Below are 17,933 nucleotides of genomic sequence, written 5' to 3'. Positions count from 1 at the left end.
AGTTTGACACTTTTGAAACTCGCCGTACAGAGTAGAACAATGTGTTGCTGCAGCTGTTATGTTGTTTATTTAAAAGATGTTATGCTACTGTATAGTGCACGTAATTGTATTGGACATGGCAGGCTTTTAAATGTATTAAACGCCATATTGCTTCATAAGGGCTATGCACACCTGCTGTGGTATTCAGGTGTTTCTATTATGCTGTCCACCCTATTCATATCAGGGAAGGTATGTTTATCAAAAATCACCTACGTCTATAATTCAATACAGCTCCTCAGCAGCTTCTCCTGCTAAATGAATGAAATGAAACCGCTCTGAAAGTATTTTAATAAAAGAGCAGAACATCATATTCCTCATGATGTTTGTGCAGGCGTACCAAACTGTCAACTGAGTTGATTGCTTTGGGTGGGAACAGTGCCTGGCCACCTTAAGGTGTTGGTTAATTCAATACCTTTGTCAAACATCATTGTCATATCACGGATCCTTTTAACCACTTTTAAAGTGAGTAGTAAATAAACAGCACAAAAAGTAAGGACATTTGTGTTTGGTCGATTATTTCTTTTTTTGTAACGATGCTGTTTGCCAATAAATCGTATACAGTTGGAAAGCTGCCCACTGATCCCTGCGCCTGGCTTGTGTGTGTTCACGACTGGGGTGTAACAAGGAGGGGTTAAATGCAGAGGACAAATTCAATATCACTAATTGGTGTGTGTGCAAAAATGACTAATTCTAACTATTTCCCTTTTAAATGGTGCCACATTTGTAAAGAAAAGGGATGAGCAGCAGAGTTGAGCATGTGGGTTGCGCCCATGAAAAAGTTGCCAAATCTTCTCTGCCACTGCCAAACAGCTAATTCTGCTATTGACTCTTATTTTGAGCTTCTGGTGGGGCGGCAGCAACTCCCTCACTGGGAAAAACAAGGCTTGCCATCATTGGAGGCAATCTCAATGCAGAGAGACATCGAGATGAGATTCTGCAACCAGTGGAAATCCCATATCTCCATAATCTGAGAGCGAACTCTATGCTTGCACCCACAGAGCGGGATTTATCAGAGACTACCTCCAGAATTTGGGAGTGGAGAGGATGGAATTCATTTCAATTGTATTTGTATAGCGCCAAATCACAACATATATTATCTCAAGGCAGTGCAAATAGTAAGGTAGAAACCTTTACAGTGTTATATCCTAGCAGTTTACACAATGAGCACACAATAGGCATCAGTGGAGAGAAAAAAATCCTCCCTTTTAACAGGAATAAATCTCTGACAGAATTAGAGTCAAAGACATGCAGTGTCTGCTTCGACTGGTTAGGGTGAAAGGAATAATGGGGGACAGAGGAGAGTTGTGGGAGAGAAAGGCAAAGAGGGAGGTGAGGTAGAAACAGAAGATATATAACAATTGTATCAAGTTATAGGTTTAGAGAGGACCACTTTGGCAGAGAGGATTTGGCAAGTTTTTTTTTGCTTTTTTTATGGGCGCAACCTGCAAATGTATTTTCCTTAACTTTACAACAGTTTAAGACGTTTTGCCAAGAAACATTGTTAAACAAACAAATAATCCACCAAACACTGATCTCCTTACCTTTTGTGCTAAGTTCATTTTTGTACATACATTTTAACTGACTTTGTTCTGCTTGAGTCATTTGTAGAGTAGGGTTTACTACACATCTTGAAATGCCAGCACATTAAAATAATGCAAATTATGCTTTCCACCCACTCCTGTACACACTACCTGACAATTGATAGGAGTCAATTCAAGTAGAGTACAGGAAGTTGGCATTGTGTCTGCATAATGTAAGAAAACACATATCTACATAATGAACCATGCAAATATGTAGGAAGGCTAGCAACAGGTACGCCAACAAATTGTTACATTTGGTCCAAATGAAAGAATTGCTCATATAACTATTAATTGAAGGCTGTTAAGAGGATTTAAACAAATATATGACATGTTTCAGAGACAAATAACGAAAACCAAATTTTAAGTCACTTTTTTTTTCTTGAGTAAAAGTCGTCTACAGTACTCTTTTTATCCCTGATGAGCATGCATGTTGTGCACCCACATTACTCCGCAGTGCAGACGTGGCCAAGCATGAGATTGGGCCACTAATCACAAACACGTGGTCATTGATCCTTATATTCCATTTTCTTTTCTCCATTTTACTCTCTCTCTCCCCCCTTATCTCTCCTTCCCTCCGCTCCGTCTGCTCTCTCTGCCTTCCATCACATCATTGTCTCCTCTTCTTTCCCCTCTCCATCTCATTTTACCTCATACACTTTCTATTTTCTACAGTAACATTCTCAATCCCACACTCCATTTTCTCAGCCTGCCCTCTTTCTTACTTCCCAGACTTCATTATCATTTTTTTTTTCTTCTCCCACACTCTCAGCCAGACATTTCTCAAGTTTTTCCCAAACTTTAAAGAAGTTGCACTGTGGTTCTCTGTATCTAAACGAAGGAAATCACAGCACTGCAGTGCTCTGTGCTCTGTCTTGCCGGACAATTAAAGAGTTTCCTCTCCCTCCTCTGTCATGCATTGCTTCTCACTCGCTGTCATTTTGCAAAATTGTTTGATGTCTCCAGCCGTTGCAGTCATCCATCGATAATGGCAGTCCGCTCCTAATTAAATTACTCTGTCTCCATCCGCTCCCTTTGCTCCATGACAGAAAGATGAAGCACTAACAGAGGGCCAACCAGCTGGTTTCTTTCTGCTGCCTTTTTCCACCCAACACTTGGCATGTTAATAAATTACTAAGTTATACTTTCTGTTAATGTGGTTCTGGGATGAAAAGTAGCAGCTTTGATAAGCACACACTCCCACACACACATATGGAAAAAAACGCACAGAGGCATGAAAGCATCTAATACCAATTCTGTCATGTGCATGCACCCACTCACTCTCCCACACTGACAGTATGACAGAGGAAAAATGTTCTTTTTTTTAATGTTCTGATCTGCCCCTGTCACTTTAATGTGTGTGTCGTGCCTGTCATCAAAATGCTCGTCACTCGTCCAAAAGTCCGATTCTAAAGTCTCTCTCTCAACTCTGCTCTTTGACTTGAAAATGCCTGTGTTTTGGGAATCTACTACTTCAGTACTCTCTCTCACACGTCTCCTCGTTCGATCTCAATTGTGTTCTTTTGTTGCTCTACCTTGCTCACTTGCTTTTTTTCCACTGTGCACTGTCTTTTACTTCTCATTTTCTTCCATCAGTCTATTGTAGAGCCAGTGGGGCACTTACAATGAGCCACTTTTTTGTGCTGCCCTGTTTGGCAGTAGAAATTAGAAGCTGCTTTGTACTCGCCACTCACAGCTACACGGTCCATTCTTTTTCTACTGTGCAGTCTCTACTGTTAGCATCTTGTATTTTCAAGTCATATTTCTTCCCAGATGGAGTTTCTTCGTTGCATTTTCTGTCCATTATAGTTCCCTGCCTTTCTTTTGTCGGCATATTGCTTGTATCAAGGATGGGACCATGCCACTTCTTTGTATCAAGGATGGGACCATGCCACTTCTTTGCATCAAGATGGGACCATGCCACTTCTTTGCATCAAAGATGGGACCATGCCACTTTGCATCAAGGATGGGGACCATGCCACTTTTGTATCAAGGATGGACCATTACTTTTGCATCAAGAATGGGACCATGCCACTTCTTTGCATCAAAGATGGGACATGCCACTTCTTTGTATCAAGGATGACCATGCCACTTTTGTATCAAGGATGGGACCATATGGGAAGATGGGACCATGCCACTTCTTTTGCATCATGGGACCATCACTTTGTATCAAGGATGGGACCATGCCACTTCTTTGCATCAAATATGGACATGCCACTTTGCATCAAAGATGGGACCATACCACTCAAGGATGGACCATGCACTTCTTGCGCAAAGGGACCATGCTACTTTGATCAAGATGGACCATGCCACTTCTTTGTATCAAGGATGGGACCACACTTCTTTGCATCAAAGATGGGACCATGCCACTTCTTTGAAGATCTTTTTGCATCAAGGATGGGACCATGCCATTTCTTTGGATGGGACCATGCCACTTCTTTGTATCAAGGATGGGACCATGCCACTTTTGCATCTTCTTGGACCATGCCACTTTTCAAGGATGGGACCATGACTTTTGGGACAAGGATGGGACCATGCCACTTCTTTGCATCAGGATGGGACCATGCCACTTCTTTCATGGGAGGATGGGACCAATTTCTTTGCATCAAAGATGGGACCATGCCAATTTCTTTGTATCAAGGATCTTTTGCATCAAAGATGGGAACATGCCACTTCTTTTGCATCAAGGATGGGACCATGCCACTTTTGCATCAAAGATGGGACCATGCCACTTCTTTGGGCATGCCAATTTCTTTTGCATTAAAGATGGGACCATGCCACTTCTTTGCATCAAGGATGGGACCATGCCACTTTATGATGGGACCATGCCACATCTTTGCATCAAAGATGGGACCATGGATCAAGGATGGGACCATGCCTTCTTTGTATCAAGGATGGGACCATGCCACTTCTTTGTATCGATGGGACCATGCCACTTTTCTATCAAGGATGCAACATGCCACTTCTTCATCTATCAAGGGATGGGACCATATCAAGGATGGGACCATGCCACTTCTTCATGCCACTTCTTTCTATCAAGGATTACCATGCCACTTCTTTCTATCAAGGATGGGACCATGCCACTTCTTAGCACAAACAGTCATTTTAGACAATTTATGAACTATGAAGCTGTTAACAACACATATGTTGAGTCATTTCTCCAACTGTGTAATAAACAGTCCAAATCAATCATTTTTATTTACATTTTTGGTCTGCACAACATTATGGTTTCTGGAATGTATCGGATTTTACATTTTTTTGTCCCGATACCGATACTGACCGATACCGATTCCTATCCCTAGCTTCTTTGCCCTCCACATTACTAATTTGACTTTTAGCTATTGGTGTAAATAATGCAATAGCATATTTGTATGGTCACTTTGCAACCTGTTAGAGGCTGCAGTTTCTAACTGTGTGTGTGGTTTGATATTTATGTCTCCTTATTTGTTGGAATATCTGTGATTCCACTCAGCGCTGACATCATTTAGATGTTCCTTGCAGAGGAAATTCTCTGGTATTGATGACACGTCTTAGCTATTTATCAGCCCATCCTGCAACAGCTTGTAATCGCTCACGCACATCTTCTACAGTGCAACCTTATAATTCACTGGGAACTAGAACCAGTTTGTGTAGCATTGACGCTGGCATTTTAATCAGATTAACAAGCTATCTGAACAGCTACTGTTCCTGTGTGGTGCCCTTTACAGGTCTGTACTGGCCAAATGTAATTCACACAGAGAGGCTCCTCCTGAGATAAAAAAAAGAAGGGAGCCAAGGCTGAAAAAAAAAACATGGCTAGAGTTTCTTCAAGCCAGCAAAACAAGGTCTGAGCTATCTGTGATGACACAGATAACCCACTATTGTAGCAGTGGTAGTTGCACAGTTGGGAGTATTCATTAGAGAAGAATTGTTTCCTTGTTAAATTAAATTATGTTTTATTTGTCTGCACAGGACTATTGTTAGTTAATCTGTTATTTTAGTTTTTTGTATAAAAACAACCTGGGGTGACTCAACTTCAATCCTCACATTTATCAAAATGATTTGATGAATATCTTATACTTTATTAATCCCTTTAGGAATATGTTTGGTGTATAACAGACAGAATTTATAGACAATCTTCCCAACTAATTGACTATTACCCATGTTAACACATAGCATGTGAAGTGGGTTTTTCCTCCTTTAGTTCTTTTTTTTCCAACATTGACTGCCTCACTGTAGAATTACAATATTTAAAAATGACCCCCAGCAACTGATGCCGTGTTATCTACTGAGAGTGTCTTGATATCAGAGGTACTTTGAAGATTTTTTATCATCTTTTGAGATCAAGGCTTTATTCTCCGTTCTCCTCTTGGCTTGTACTTGTTGTCCGTCCTTTGTCCTGAGCTTTATCTCCTGATCTTTTCCCTCTTTTACTTGCCTTTCTCCTTTTTTCCTTCATATCTTCCTCAGAGGTGGATACTTTGACCTTCTCTGTTCCCCTGTTCTCCCCTGCTATCCTTCTCCTGCTCCTCTTCTCCACCCCGAACATCTGTGTGTGTGACAGGCAAGAGAACGGTGACAGTCCCCCCGGCACTCCTCTCCCTCTGTCTTCCCCTCTCGTTTTCTCATCTTTTTTCTTTCTTTTTTTTCCACCAGTGCTCCGGTTCAGCCCCCCCCTTTTCTCCCTCCAGCTTTCACCTTTCACTGAGCCTCTGTTTTTTTATATATATATAAATATATATGTATCACTCTTGTTCTGCCCCTCCTCGCCGCTCACCTTTTATCTGTTCTTTTTTTCCCTGGGATCTCCTTTCCTCTCCAGTCTATGACAATATTTGACAGCATTTGCCCAACTCACTTCCCTAGTCCCTTTCCTTTTACTATACCTCATACTTTATTTGTGCACCCTTTTTCCTCCCCTGGCATCTAACATCAAGCTCTTTAGCCCAAAGCTCTCTTCTCTCTTTACTTTTTTTATTCCATCTTTCTGGGATGCTTGCCATCACTTTCATACTCTTTTGAACCTTTACATCTCTCAGGACTTTTAAATGTATCTGTCTCTCACTGACTCCCATCTGTTCCTTCTGGTAACCCTGTAACCCCAACACGCCTTCTGCTCCATACTTCCGCTTCTTCCTCTCCTTTTTTCCCTAACCGTCACCCCTGTCCTTTCGCTCAACCCTTAGAGCCAAGTTCAGACGGACAACAAGCACTTCTTTGAAACCACAGTCTGCTCATTCATTTCGCTGATATTACAGGGCTGGTCTCTGGCTACAGAAGGAAACAAAAGGCTCAACTTTGCTCAACTTCCAAAGCAACACAATGCAACTTAATCGACAATGCACTGTACTGGCCAATCACACTGCTCATATTTTTAGTAAATGTCATTTTTAATTGGTGTATAGTGATATAGGACAAGACAAATTGAGACTTTGAAGCATTGAAGGCAATATGAATAAAAAATCCAAATGAATTGCAGCATATTAAGTGACTCAGCTGTGTTTCTTTGTTTTGGTGCTTTGGCAGAATCTGCCTATAGTAAAAAAAATCAATCCGAGATGGCAGAATTCACCCCATTCAAGCAACAAGCGTCTGTCGGCCTCTGTTGGTCATATTGGCAAGTGCAGAAACACAAACACACAGAGCCACTAAAAACAGTACTTCACTCCCACTGTGGAGTGAAGTAATAACACATGGATAAAAGTAGAAAAGAAAATGACACATTATAGCTTAGTAGAAGGGCTTGGATGATACAAAATGTATAATTACCTCTGTAAATGATTGTTAATGGATGAGGTGTTGATTAAGTAAATGGGAGAGTTTAGCGGTGAGATGACACCCAGGAGTTTGAGGACTATGCTTTCTTAAGAAAGGCAGCCATTTCTCAGTATACATGCGTTTCACTGCGTTCTGGTATTTGTGCTGTTTCAGTTCGTAAGAGAGATGCTTTTGTAGGGAAACTGTGTGCACATTCAACTGAGGATAAATGAGTTAAGTTTGTATCCTTTATTACTATAGTTACTATAGTATTCTTTTTTTACCATTATATCACTTCCCGCATTTATTTTGGTTGCTAACCTGTGAATTATGAATGAGAAAGGTTGATATTATCTTTATTAAATATTATTTGAAATTGAATGTATTATTGATTATATATAGATTTCAATTTTAATGACTTATTTCTATTGAAACAAAACTCTTTGACTGTATACCTCGAATGATTTGTCTGAAAAGAAGGTGCAGATCCGTAAATCATTATTGTTCCCATGTGCAAGCAGTTTTTTGAGGTAAAACTAATGGATGCAGAGGACGCTTTTAAATTACAGTTGTTTGTCTGTTTTTTGATTGCCATCTTAAATGTACCAGCTATGTGAGTGTGGTTGGAGAGAAACCTTAAGACTAAACAAAGAAAAAAAATCCCACCGCAGCTCCGACAGAACATGCTTTTGGTGAATGACGGTTACATCTAACCAGCTTCTAATAGATTAATCCATCTATCATCTACACCACTTATCCTTCAAAGGTCACTAGAGGAGCTAGAGTCAATTCCAGCTGACATTGGATGAAAGACATGTGTTCACCCTGGACAGTCCATCACAGGGCCAACATAGTGAGACATTCACATTCTAACACAATCTGCATAACTGTAGACCTTGGAGGGAATAACTCCCACCAAGCTGAACCAAGATTGAAATAGCACATCCTCCTCTCTGTGAGGTGCCAATCACCATCCCATTGCTATAGCTTCTAGGTTGAGCAGAGAAAACAAAAAAAACATTTTGAAAGCAGACATTTTAATAACCAGTTTTTGACATCGAAATAATTCACGCTTCAGTTCTTTCATCAGACATGACCAATGAAATCTCCGCGTTGTGTCTGCAAACAAATATAGTGCTACACGTCGTTCTCGGCTCAGACGAGGTGACACTGAAATACTTCAACAGCGCATTATTGGAGAGTGTGCAGTTCCCGCAACACTGCACAAATAGTCCCAGCACTCTTTTCTCATTTACCCCCACTCTTGTGTTGTCCTTACTCTACCTCTTAACTTTTTCTTTCCTGGCTTTTGCTTTCTGTTCTTGTCATTTGAACTCGCATGCCGTTCAATACCACATTGATGGTGTCCCTTTTTCAGTGTTTAATGGCTTCCGTTTATCTCTCTTTCTCATCCTTTTCCCTGCGCTCTGTTCCTCTTCCCCTCTTCACTTATATGCTCATCTATCACCTTCTTTACTGCCACTACACTGCTCCCTTTCTGTCCCTTTTTTTTTTCCTCCCGGTGTCCCATCCACATGCTGTACCATCTCTGGCCTCCCTAATACCAGAGTCATAAAATCCTCTCTCATCACCCTCTCCTCCCTTCACCTCATTCATCTCTCTTAGTCTCCTTCATTTCCATCTTTTTGCTGCGACTCTTCCCCTCTCTTGTCACCCCTTCACCACCGCCACACATACCTTCTCATCATTCTCTTTGACAACTCGTCCTCGGATCTTGTTCAAGCTGTCACACTGCCTCGGTCAGTGTCCACTAAGCTTGCCTTCTTAATCTTAATTTTATGCTTTCTGTTTACTTATCACAATCTCCCCACTGCTCTGACTCCCAGTTCCTCACCCCCCCATCATTTTCTCCCTTCTACTTTTACCACTTTGGATCTTACCCCAGGGGAATGGCTTTGCTGCAACGGGTTTTTGAGGTATTGACATTTCCACTGATACAGGCCTGGTTATCTATCAAGGCTGGGGCCATGAGTGTAATGGCTCTGTAATTGGATAAGATATAGGATTTTTGACATGGGAGGGGGAATACCTCGCAAGCTGCCTCGCCCTCTATTTTATAATACGACTATCGTCCCTCTTGCCTCCTCCACTCTGCTTGGTGTTTTTCTCACACTCGTGCACTCTCTCTGGCTCACTATCTCCCTTTCCTTCATGTTGTCCCCATGTTTCTATTTTCTCTCTCTTCCCGTCATGTGTAAATCAGTCACCCTTCTTCACTCGTGATTTCAGCCCGTCACTCTCTTATCTGTATTCATGTCCTTTAGAGAAGAAAATAAAACGAACACAGAGAATGACGGAAGACGGCCGTGACTTGGCCAGTGTGCAGTCCGTCCACCACCCACTGCTCCTGATAATCATTTCATAGTCACATTCTGTCACAGACTCAGCTGTTTGCCGCGAGATATATATTGTCAGAGTTTGGTGTGTGTCTATGAATGGGTGCACATCTGTCTGTGAAGTCCTCTCTGCATAATTCTCCTTTATGATGTAAAAATCTGGTGGAAAAGTCACAAACAATATTTTTGGCATTTTGGCAATAGGTCACTCTTCGACGTTATTTTCTTTGCCTTGCGTCAAACAATTGCCTGACGGGAAGGTTTGTGAAGTGGTGAAGAAGTCTCTGGAGTGGATGAGGAGTTGAGTTTGAAGAATTTATTGAAGACAGCTCAGCACTGAGAACAAAGGCTACATCAGAAATAAGCACAGCCTCTGATGAGCAGCTTGCCAGGGCTGATACTGATGTTTAGTCATCTTTTTAATGACCTTAAGGTTTTTCATTAAAGCCCAGATGACCCTAACTGTAACTACAATGATTTGCTCTTGGCTCCACCATTATCTTGGGTTGCATCAGGCTCTCATTGGCCTTCCTGGCAAAAAATGAATTCAATGACTTTCTCTTGCAGCCAACCTTGAATAGAGCATAGTTTCTGCCTCCAAGCAACCACCTTCAATGGGAGTTAGATTCTCTTAGTGTCACATGATTTCAGGTAAAAAGTTATATAATATCTAACAATATTTTAATGTAGAGGGAGAGGCCAAACATTGCCTTTGCTCTTTGGTTTCCATACTGTTTAACCTGAGGCTCATTTAATCAGTGAAGTCCAGAGAAGTTTGGCCCTGCTGTAGCTAGACATCTGGGGAAGTAAATGGGGACACAATCTGTCTCGCAGTGAAGTCAGTGCCGTGTCCAGGCTAACACAAGAATAGTGACTTCCACTGAGTGGATTATAGAACAAACACAGCCATCTGTCCCAACAGTTGACCATGTAGCCATGGGGAAATGGCACTGAAATGATCTTCTTTGATGCTTTCAGAGAGTAATTTTCTTCAAAGCAATATTTCACCCTGGAAAGAAAATGTCTTCCAACTTTGGTGCACCTACACTCTCTCTGTAGAAGATCATAAACACTTCACATTGGAGACTGTATTTAAAAAAAAAACATCCATCAGCCACAACATAAAACTCCTGTTGCCAAAACAGCTCAGACCGATCAAGGCATGGACTACACAAGACCTCTGAAAGTGTCCTGTGATAAGATGTTAGTTTCAAGTTAGTTTCAAGCACTTCACACGGATCAGACTGAGATCTGGGAGCTTTGGAGTTCAGGTCAAAGCCTTGAACATTTTCTGAACTGCTTTTGCAGTGGCTGCTTCCTTTCTTGGTCCACTTTGGATAGGTATTAATCACTGCGTATTTGGATCACCTCACAAAACCTGCTGATCTGGAGATATTCTGACCCAGTTATAGCCATCACAAATCGATCCTTTTTTGAAGTTGCCAATGTTTTCTGCCTTTAATGTTAAGCACTTGCTGTTTTCTTGCTGCCTACTTTATCCTAGTGTGTGCGTGCGCGCTCGTGTAGATGTTTGTGTATGCATGTATGTATACCTGTGTCTACATTTTATCAACCCATGTGGGCCAACCATAGTGGTTAGCGGCTCTTCCATCTTTTATCCAATTTATCCAAATAAAAAGGCAGAGGCATGTGTTTAAAAATGATCCTGCATACAAATTGAACTGTGTAATTGGTAAAAAAAGGTGTGTGTTGTGTTAGTATTAAGTGGATAGCACCCTCCCTGTGCGTGAGATTTGCAGATTGTTATACATTAAGATAAGAATAAATTGCAATATTACAAAATTAATGCATTCTAAGATGTCCAAAACACAAAATGCCATCTCTAGATGTTTGCACGTACTCTATTTGACTGTGAAAATAATTAGATTTTACTGAATAAGAGGGTATTTGTGTCACATTGTCGTCAGCAGGCTCTAACCCTTTATGCCAAGTTCTTAATAAAACATTTTGTGCCCCTTGCTATGCTCTGTGTGTTGGAGCACGTGTCAAGGCCACTGCTAGACACTGACCATTAATAAAAGGGCAGACTATAAGCTAATGACTACACTTTAAAAAAAAAAAATCAGTTCTACTGTATTATGACTGCACTGTTAATGCTATTCAAGTGATTTAAACATGTCCTTCTAAATGCCCCTCACAAAATATTACTACCTCCGCAGGTGCCGGTGGTTGGTCACCTCTGGACAGTGACCATTACCAGTGGCTCCAGGTGGACCTGGGGACCAGAAAGCAGGTGAGCGCCATAGCAACGCAGGGTCGCTACAGCAGCTCTGATTGGACAACACGGTACCGCCTTCTCTACAGTGACACAGGACGGAACTGGAAACCATATCACCAGGACGGCAATATTTGGGTGAGTAAACAAGAAATGCAACTGGGTATAAATATAGTGTGTGGCTACAGGACTGGGGATATAGTAAAACAATCAGAGATTGAGTTCTACTGTCAGCTTTTATTGTACGTTCATGTTGGGAGAGAGTTAACGTTGGACGTATTGTGAGCTGTTTGTCTGCATAATTTAAAATAAATATCCTTGTCATTAAAATATGAAGGTTCCCTCTCACCCTCAACCTACAGCATAATACCTCTTTTTGGAGGGAAGATCGTGGCGCACATGAAAATAAATTTCTATCAAATGTAATATCAATGTATTCAAGCACTATTGGGTTCAAGGTGGAAAATAAGGACGGCGTGTAAGATTGAAGCTCTTTGTTCCAACATGTTGTAAAGCAGAGAAGTCTTTTTGAGTACATCTGAGTCATCTGTCTCAGTCCAAACCAACAGACCTCCATCACTGCACCGTTTCCAGCACTTCAGTGGGGCATCGCACAATCCATGATCATTAGCTAATGGGTTAATGGCCCGCACTATTCACAGTTCCTGCTCGGTCGACGGCTACAGGTGATAACAGATGGGCTTTTAGCTAAAGACAGGAGTATAGTAGTGTCATGAATAGCATTTATAAGACATGTAAGTAGGGGCCATTTTCATGTTTATCCTCTGTGTACTCAAACACAGTACACTGTTTTGTTTTTTTACCCCACAGTGCATCAGATTAAGAAAAAGGCATGGGCCTTGATCAAATCTGTTGGATTCCCAGGGTATAATTTACTGCAACAGACCATTCATTTACTTATCTCGTTCATTGGTCATTGATAGCACACATTGATATTTAGAAAAATGTGTAAAAAAAAAAATTAAACAAGAGAGACAAATTCAAGGATGCACAAGAGGATGCAGCATAAACAAAACAGCATAAATATATGATAGATATGATAAATGAGATGTGAGGAAACTGTGAGACGTTCTGCATTCTTGATTGACACCCAAGAGAAATGAAATGTTTGCAGAAATAAAATGCGTTCTATTCAGATTGTTGCCACACAAAACCCCTTTTGTATGTTTTGTGTAATTCAGCATTTCCTCTACAGTTTTTTTTATCTTTGTGCTTTAGAAAATAAAATTTAAAATGACTCTACTAGTGGTACTCTGACCATCCAATTTTCACCGCCTGTAATTACGTTGTTCTTTTCTTTCTTTTGACTTTGTTCTCAAGTTTAAAAAAAAAGAGTAATCGGAGTAACTGATGTGCTGGATTCCAATTTTCACAACCTGTAATTGCTTAATTTGCCTGCCTGCCTTTCTCAAATTATGAAAAATAAATGAAAATAGTACTTGTTCAAAAGTAAAGTTTGTATTTGACTTTGAGAACAATGATTAACAACTGTCAATAACAACTAACAGAAGGTATTTGAATTAGTCGCCACAACTAACTTTCGCAGTGGTGGCTTTGAGTAAGATGCAGTCGTTTAACTACGAGCCCAAATTTAAAGACCACACCCATCTTCAATCTGAGTGCCCATGTAATACTGTAGAAATGATGACTCAGTACTAATGGTTTGGAACGCCGGCATGTTGATGGGTGTCACGGCTGATATGATCCCATCATAACATGCTTTCTATCCAGAATGTGTTCTCATATTCGTAAATGTGCATGGGGGCGTTTTAATATACGAGCGTTATACAAGACCCGGTTTGCTCCATCAGTAGTCTTTTAGGGCTGTGTGCTCCATCATAATTGTTTGCTGATTATTATTTATGCTGGAGAGTTTTCCTTCCTTCCATTAACCCTGATTCATTGCTCCTAATATTTCTGCAAATACTCCAAAACACATTCATCTCTTGGGTGTTTCAGTAACTATAGCAGACCCCGAGTTTCTGCTTAGATGTATGGCACACATAGTGCTATTATATCTATCACCAGTATAATTTTTGCTTTACGTAAATAAATACAGAGCCCATAATTTTAAGATGGGCATATACCATCAATAACCTCTACAGTAACAAGCAACATTTGATTCTTTCTCTCTGGCTTTTGATTTAAATTTGTTTGGGAGAGGGTTTTAGATTCAAGCAGACACACACACACACACACACACTCTTCTATGCCCCTGCAATTAGATTTAAGGGTGCATTCACACCAAACCGTCTTAATCGAATCCTAGTTAGTTTGCTCGGGATGTCCGGTTCTTTGTGGAGGTGTGAATGCGCTACTGAACTCTGATGCGCGCACCAAAGAAGCGAACTGTGCCTGAAAACGTAGGTCTTGGTTCGCTTCAAGTGAGCCAAATGCAAGAAGCGGACTCCAACGCAGGGAATTGTGGGTAAACGCAATGTCTTGTCTTTTCCTTCAGTAATTCTTGATGCAGCGCCTCCTCAGGCGAGCACGGGGATTACATTAAGAAAGGTTTGGTTCGTTTCACTGAAGTGCAGTGTGAAAGCAAACTAGGACCGACTTAATGTTGCAGCCCCTAATTGAACAGAGACCCCAACCTAGCAGACTTTTAGGTGTGAAAATGTGTCTCTGTACAAGTTTTGACCCATGATATAAAAAAAATATATACCATGGTGATTATATCGACACTATCAGCTCTACACACATACACAATCAGGCAATTCAGTATGATGGTCACACAGTGATCCCCAGAGAGAGAACCACCTGTCTCTCACTGTTTTGCATGAACCATTCTATTCAGGAACCCTCTGCCACCGGTAACCACCTGCCATTACTTTGCACTGGAGATAAAACCCCCTTCACGGCCAAACTGGGTTACTTTTTGGTTCCAGCAGGCTTGTAGAGGCGAGACCGCTGTGACTGTGATTCACTGATGAGGAGAAGTGGCAAAGACTCGGCAGGTGCTGCATTGATTTTGTGAAAAATAATGTTTCGCGCCTTGCTCCGCCGAGGAGACGCCGCGACACGAAATGCGCTTCCTTAATCACAGCTGCTTGCACTGCCTGCAGTGGCAAATGCCATGGATTTATGTGTAGAAAGCATTTTATTGAGTTTTCGCTTGACAATGACAGTAAAGTGAGTGTAATGTTTTGCGTCTTACTGGACGCTGAGATGTATTCAGTCCCATCTGATACAAAGGTTTCTGCTCACAGATTAAAGACAAAACACCATCGTCGAAAGATGTTTCTGAGTATCAGAATTTAGTAATGCTGTACAACTAACACAATGGGTTTAATACAATTGTCAGGCTGTAATGATGCATATAATGTGATTTGGTGTGCAGCACTGAAGTCAAAACTGTTTGATATTAAAAAATCCAGCAGGGTGCTTTAATAATATTTATTTTTGTTTGTCAAGTTGCACTCTGGCAATTATGGCAATTTATGAAGATTTACTGACTTGCTTACTTACCACCCTTAAAAATAACGTATTAAAGACGAGACAGTTGCAGATATTACCATCATGTGTTTTTAGAAATGTGGAATACTCGGTGACAAGTAGCAATTTGTCATCGAACTGTTTGTCACAGAAACCTTTTTAAGTGTTCGTCTTTAGATGATTTTTTTCCCAGTGAAAGTGTCAAAGTTTGACACCACATTGTTTTCTTTAATGTGCGTCTCAGAAGAAAATTAAACGCAGAAACGTGTGAAGTGAATTCTCTGAGAGTACAGAAAAAAATGACTCTTTGATTGCATGTTAACACCCATTTGGCTTAACACAAATTTGTATTTTCTTTCTACACTACACTAGTTTATGATGCCTCTCACATTGTCCGATTTGCTATTAATGTGGAAGAGAAGCTGAAACCTGCAGATCAGTTGACAATTATGTATGTTCATAATAATCGAGCACAGCTGTGACCACACGTCTGAAGTCAACATGAGATCAAACAGCGACACGTTTATAATATACTCTCCTTTGTTCTGCCATGGTTTTGGTCTTTGAACAACTGTTTAACATGTTATTAGTAAATGCAACTCAGTCAGGGATAGACATGTGACTATCCCTGGCCTACGGTACACACACTTGAGGGTTCGATTTGACATGTTTATGTCTTTGGTAATCTGATCTTCTGACAAATTGTTCGCATTATATATTGCATCTGTCGTATTGACATCATCTTGTCTAGTCTTCCACATGGATTTCGATAGTTAAAGGCCACAAGTAGTCTGTAATCTGTAACTGTGTCTGTCCCATATGGTTATGTGGAGCAAACTTTCCTCTGATTGCAAGGAGGAGACTTCTGAGTTGTGCCGCCTTTTCTGTTGCCATCATAGCTGGAATGGCTGTGGAGCAATCTCCTCCTCTGCCCACAGTCTGTAGTTGTCCTCATGCTTTTATCCTGTTTTTTAACTATTGTCTTCCACTGTGTTGAGATTGACGCCATTGTTGGTTTTTGTCGTTTGAGTCATGCTGCGAGTGACGCAGAAGGCAAATAGAAATCCTGTCTGACCGACGGAGACATTTCCGATTGCTTTTGAAAGATTGAATCTTGTGGGGGCTTTTTTTTTCCAGACTGCTAAAAAAATCAAGCTAGATGCAATCTGGATGTGCTTAAAAATCCGGGGGGTGGGCTGCAGTATACATGCATAAACAAGGCCTTAGCAGATGATCTGGGAAGTGTGAGTGCAGGTGTATCATGAACAAGAGTGAGAATAATGACTATTATCTGTAAAAACAGTGCACAACATGCATTCCCTTTGCCGCACACTGTCAAGGTTTCATTCAGTACTAGTTTCCACAATGTTAAAGCATCCAGCATGCCCATAAGGGACACACCTGGCAAATGTAATGCTGCTCCAGTGCAGAACAGGATGTACTACTGAGTTTTTGTTTTCCAATTAGGATAAGTCCCATTATCCTAGTTCATTAGAAGCACGACTAGAAAATAAGAAGCATATAGAAAACATTTATAATTTGTTTGGACAAGAAACAAATGAACAGAACTAGTGTAAAACCGGCATACAACTTCTTCCAACTTTTGTTAATGAGAAGAACAAAGTACACTAAACTTTATTACTTATATTAAATACAGTGCTCTCATACTTGGAGAGGGAAAATGTGTCGGAGTTTAGCTAAAAAAGGGGCAAAGCAAGTGTGATACTGGGAATGTGTCACACTGCTCTCACCTAAAGGGATCAGAGCCACACTCCACTTTGTGTACCCAATGAGATGTACAGGTGTGAGCGTTGACACGAGACTGCGTTCATACCTTTTGTGCGAGTGCGAACAAAGGTGCGAGTGTGTGTGTGTCCCAGTGGCACGCTGCAGTTCGTCAGGTAAATGAATGCTGATGTCAACGTGTCTCAGTGCTGAGGACTAATTCAGTTTTGGAATCTGCGGTGCATGCACTGATAAATCATACACCTGGATTTATGCACGGATGAACCGTAGCTCTCTCTTTCTCACGTTATCCATATGTCAGGCTGATATTTATTTCACTTTCCTTTGTCTAGAGATGTTACTAAGTGCCTCAGAGTTTCCCCAGTTGTCTTCAAGGTCAATGGTCTTGTTAATGACTTACATTTAGAGAAAACAAAGAAGACAGCAGAACAATAACAATCATTGGTTAAAAGACCTGATCAGTTTATGGTCGTTAAAAATAAAAGTGAAAATAATTGCACGGGGAAAAAAGTTTCTAAAAATGTACATGTATTTAATTCCCACCTCTGCTTTTTTTTTGTATAGACTTGATTTATTTATTTGCAATATTTCTCAATCACAGGCAGGGAAACGCATTGCAGATGTCCTCGGCTTGTAAAACTTAGTCCTCCATGTTTTTGCATCTGATTAAATACAGAAATGAAGAGATTTGTACTTTTCCTGACACTTTTATCTAGAGGGACTTATATTAGAAAGGAGGGGAGTAAGTGTGCATTAGTGCTCGAAACAGCACTAAAGCAAAGG

General features: G+C 40.8%; 1 protein-coding gene across 2 annotated transcripts in view; it reads left to right on the top strand.

Moving 5' to 3' along the window:
* cntnap2a (contactin associated protein 2a) overlaps window positions 1-17,933 on the top strand; it is a 315,409-nt gene that overhangs the window by 134,314 nt on the left and 163,162 nt on the right. For both annotated transcript variants that reach the window (XM_044036945.1, XM_044036937.1), the window contains exon 3: window positions 11,890-12,083. In XM_044036945.1, coding sequence (XP_043892880.1) covers window positions 11,890-12,083 — 194 coding nt within the window. The remainder of the gene's footprint in view (window positions 1-11,889; window positions 12,084-17,933) is intronic.

The sequence above is a fragment of the Solea senegalensis genome, linkage group LG1, assembly GCF_019176455.1.
Source record: "Solea senegalensis isolate Sse05_10M linkage group LG1, IFAPA_SoseM_1, whole genome shotgun sequence".
In the NCBI taxonomy this organism is placed as follows: domain Eukaryota; kingdom Metazoa; phylum Chordata; class Actinopteri; order Pleuronectiformes; family Soleidae; genus Solea; species Solea senegalensis.
This window is presented reverse-complemented; position numbering and strand designations above follow the sequence as displayed.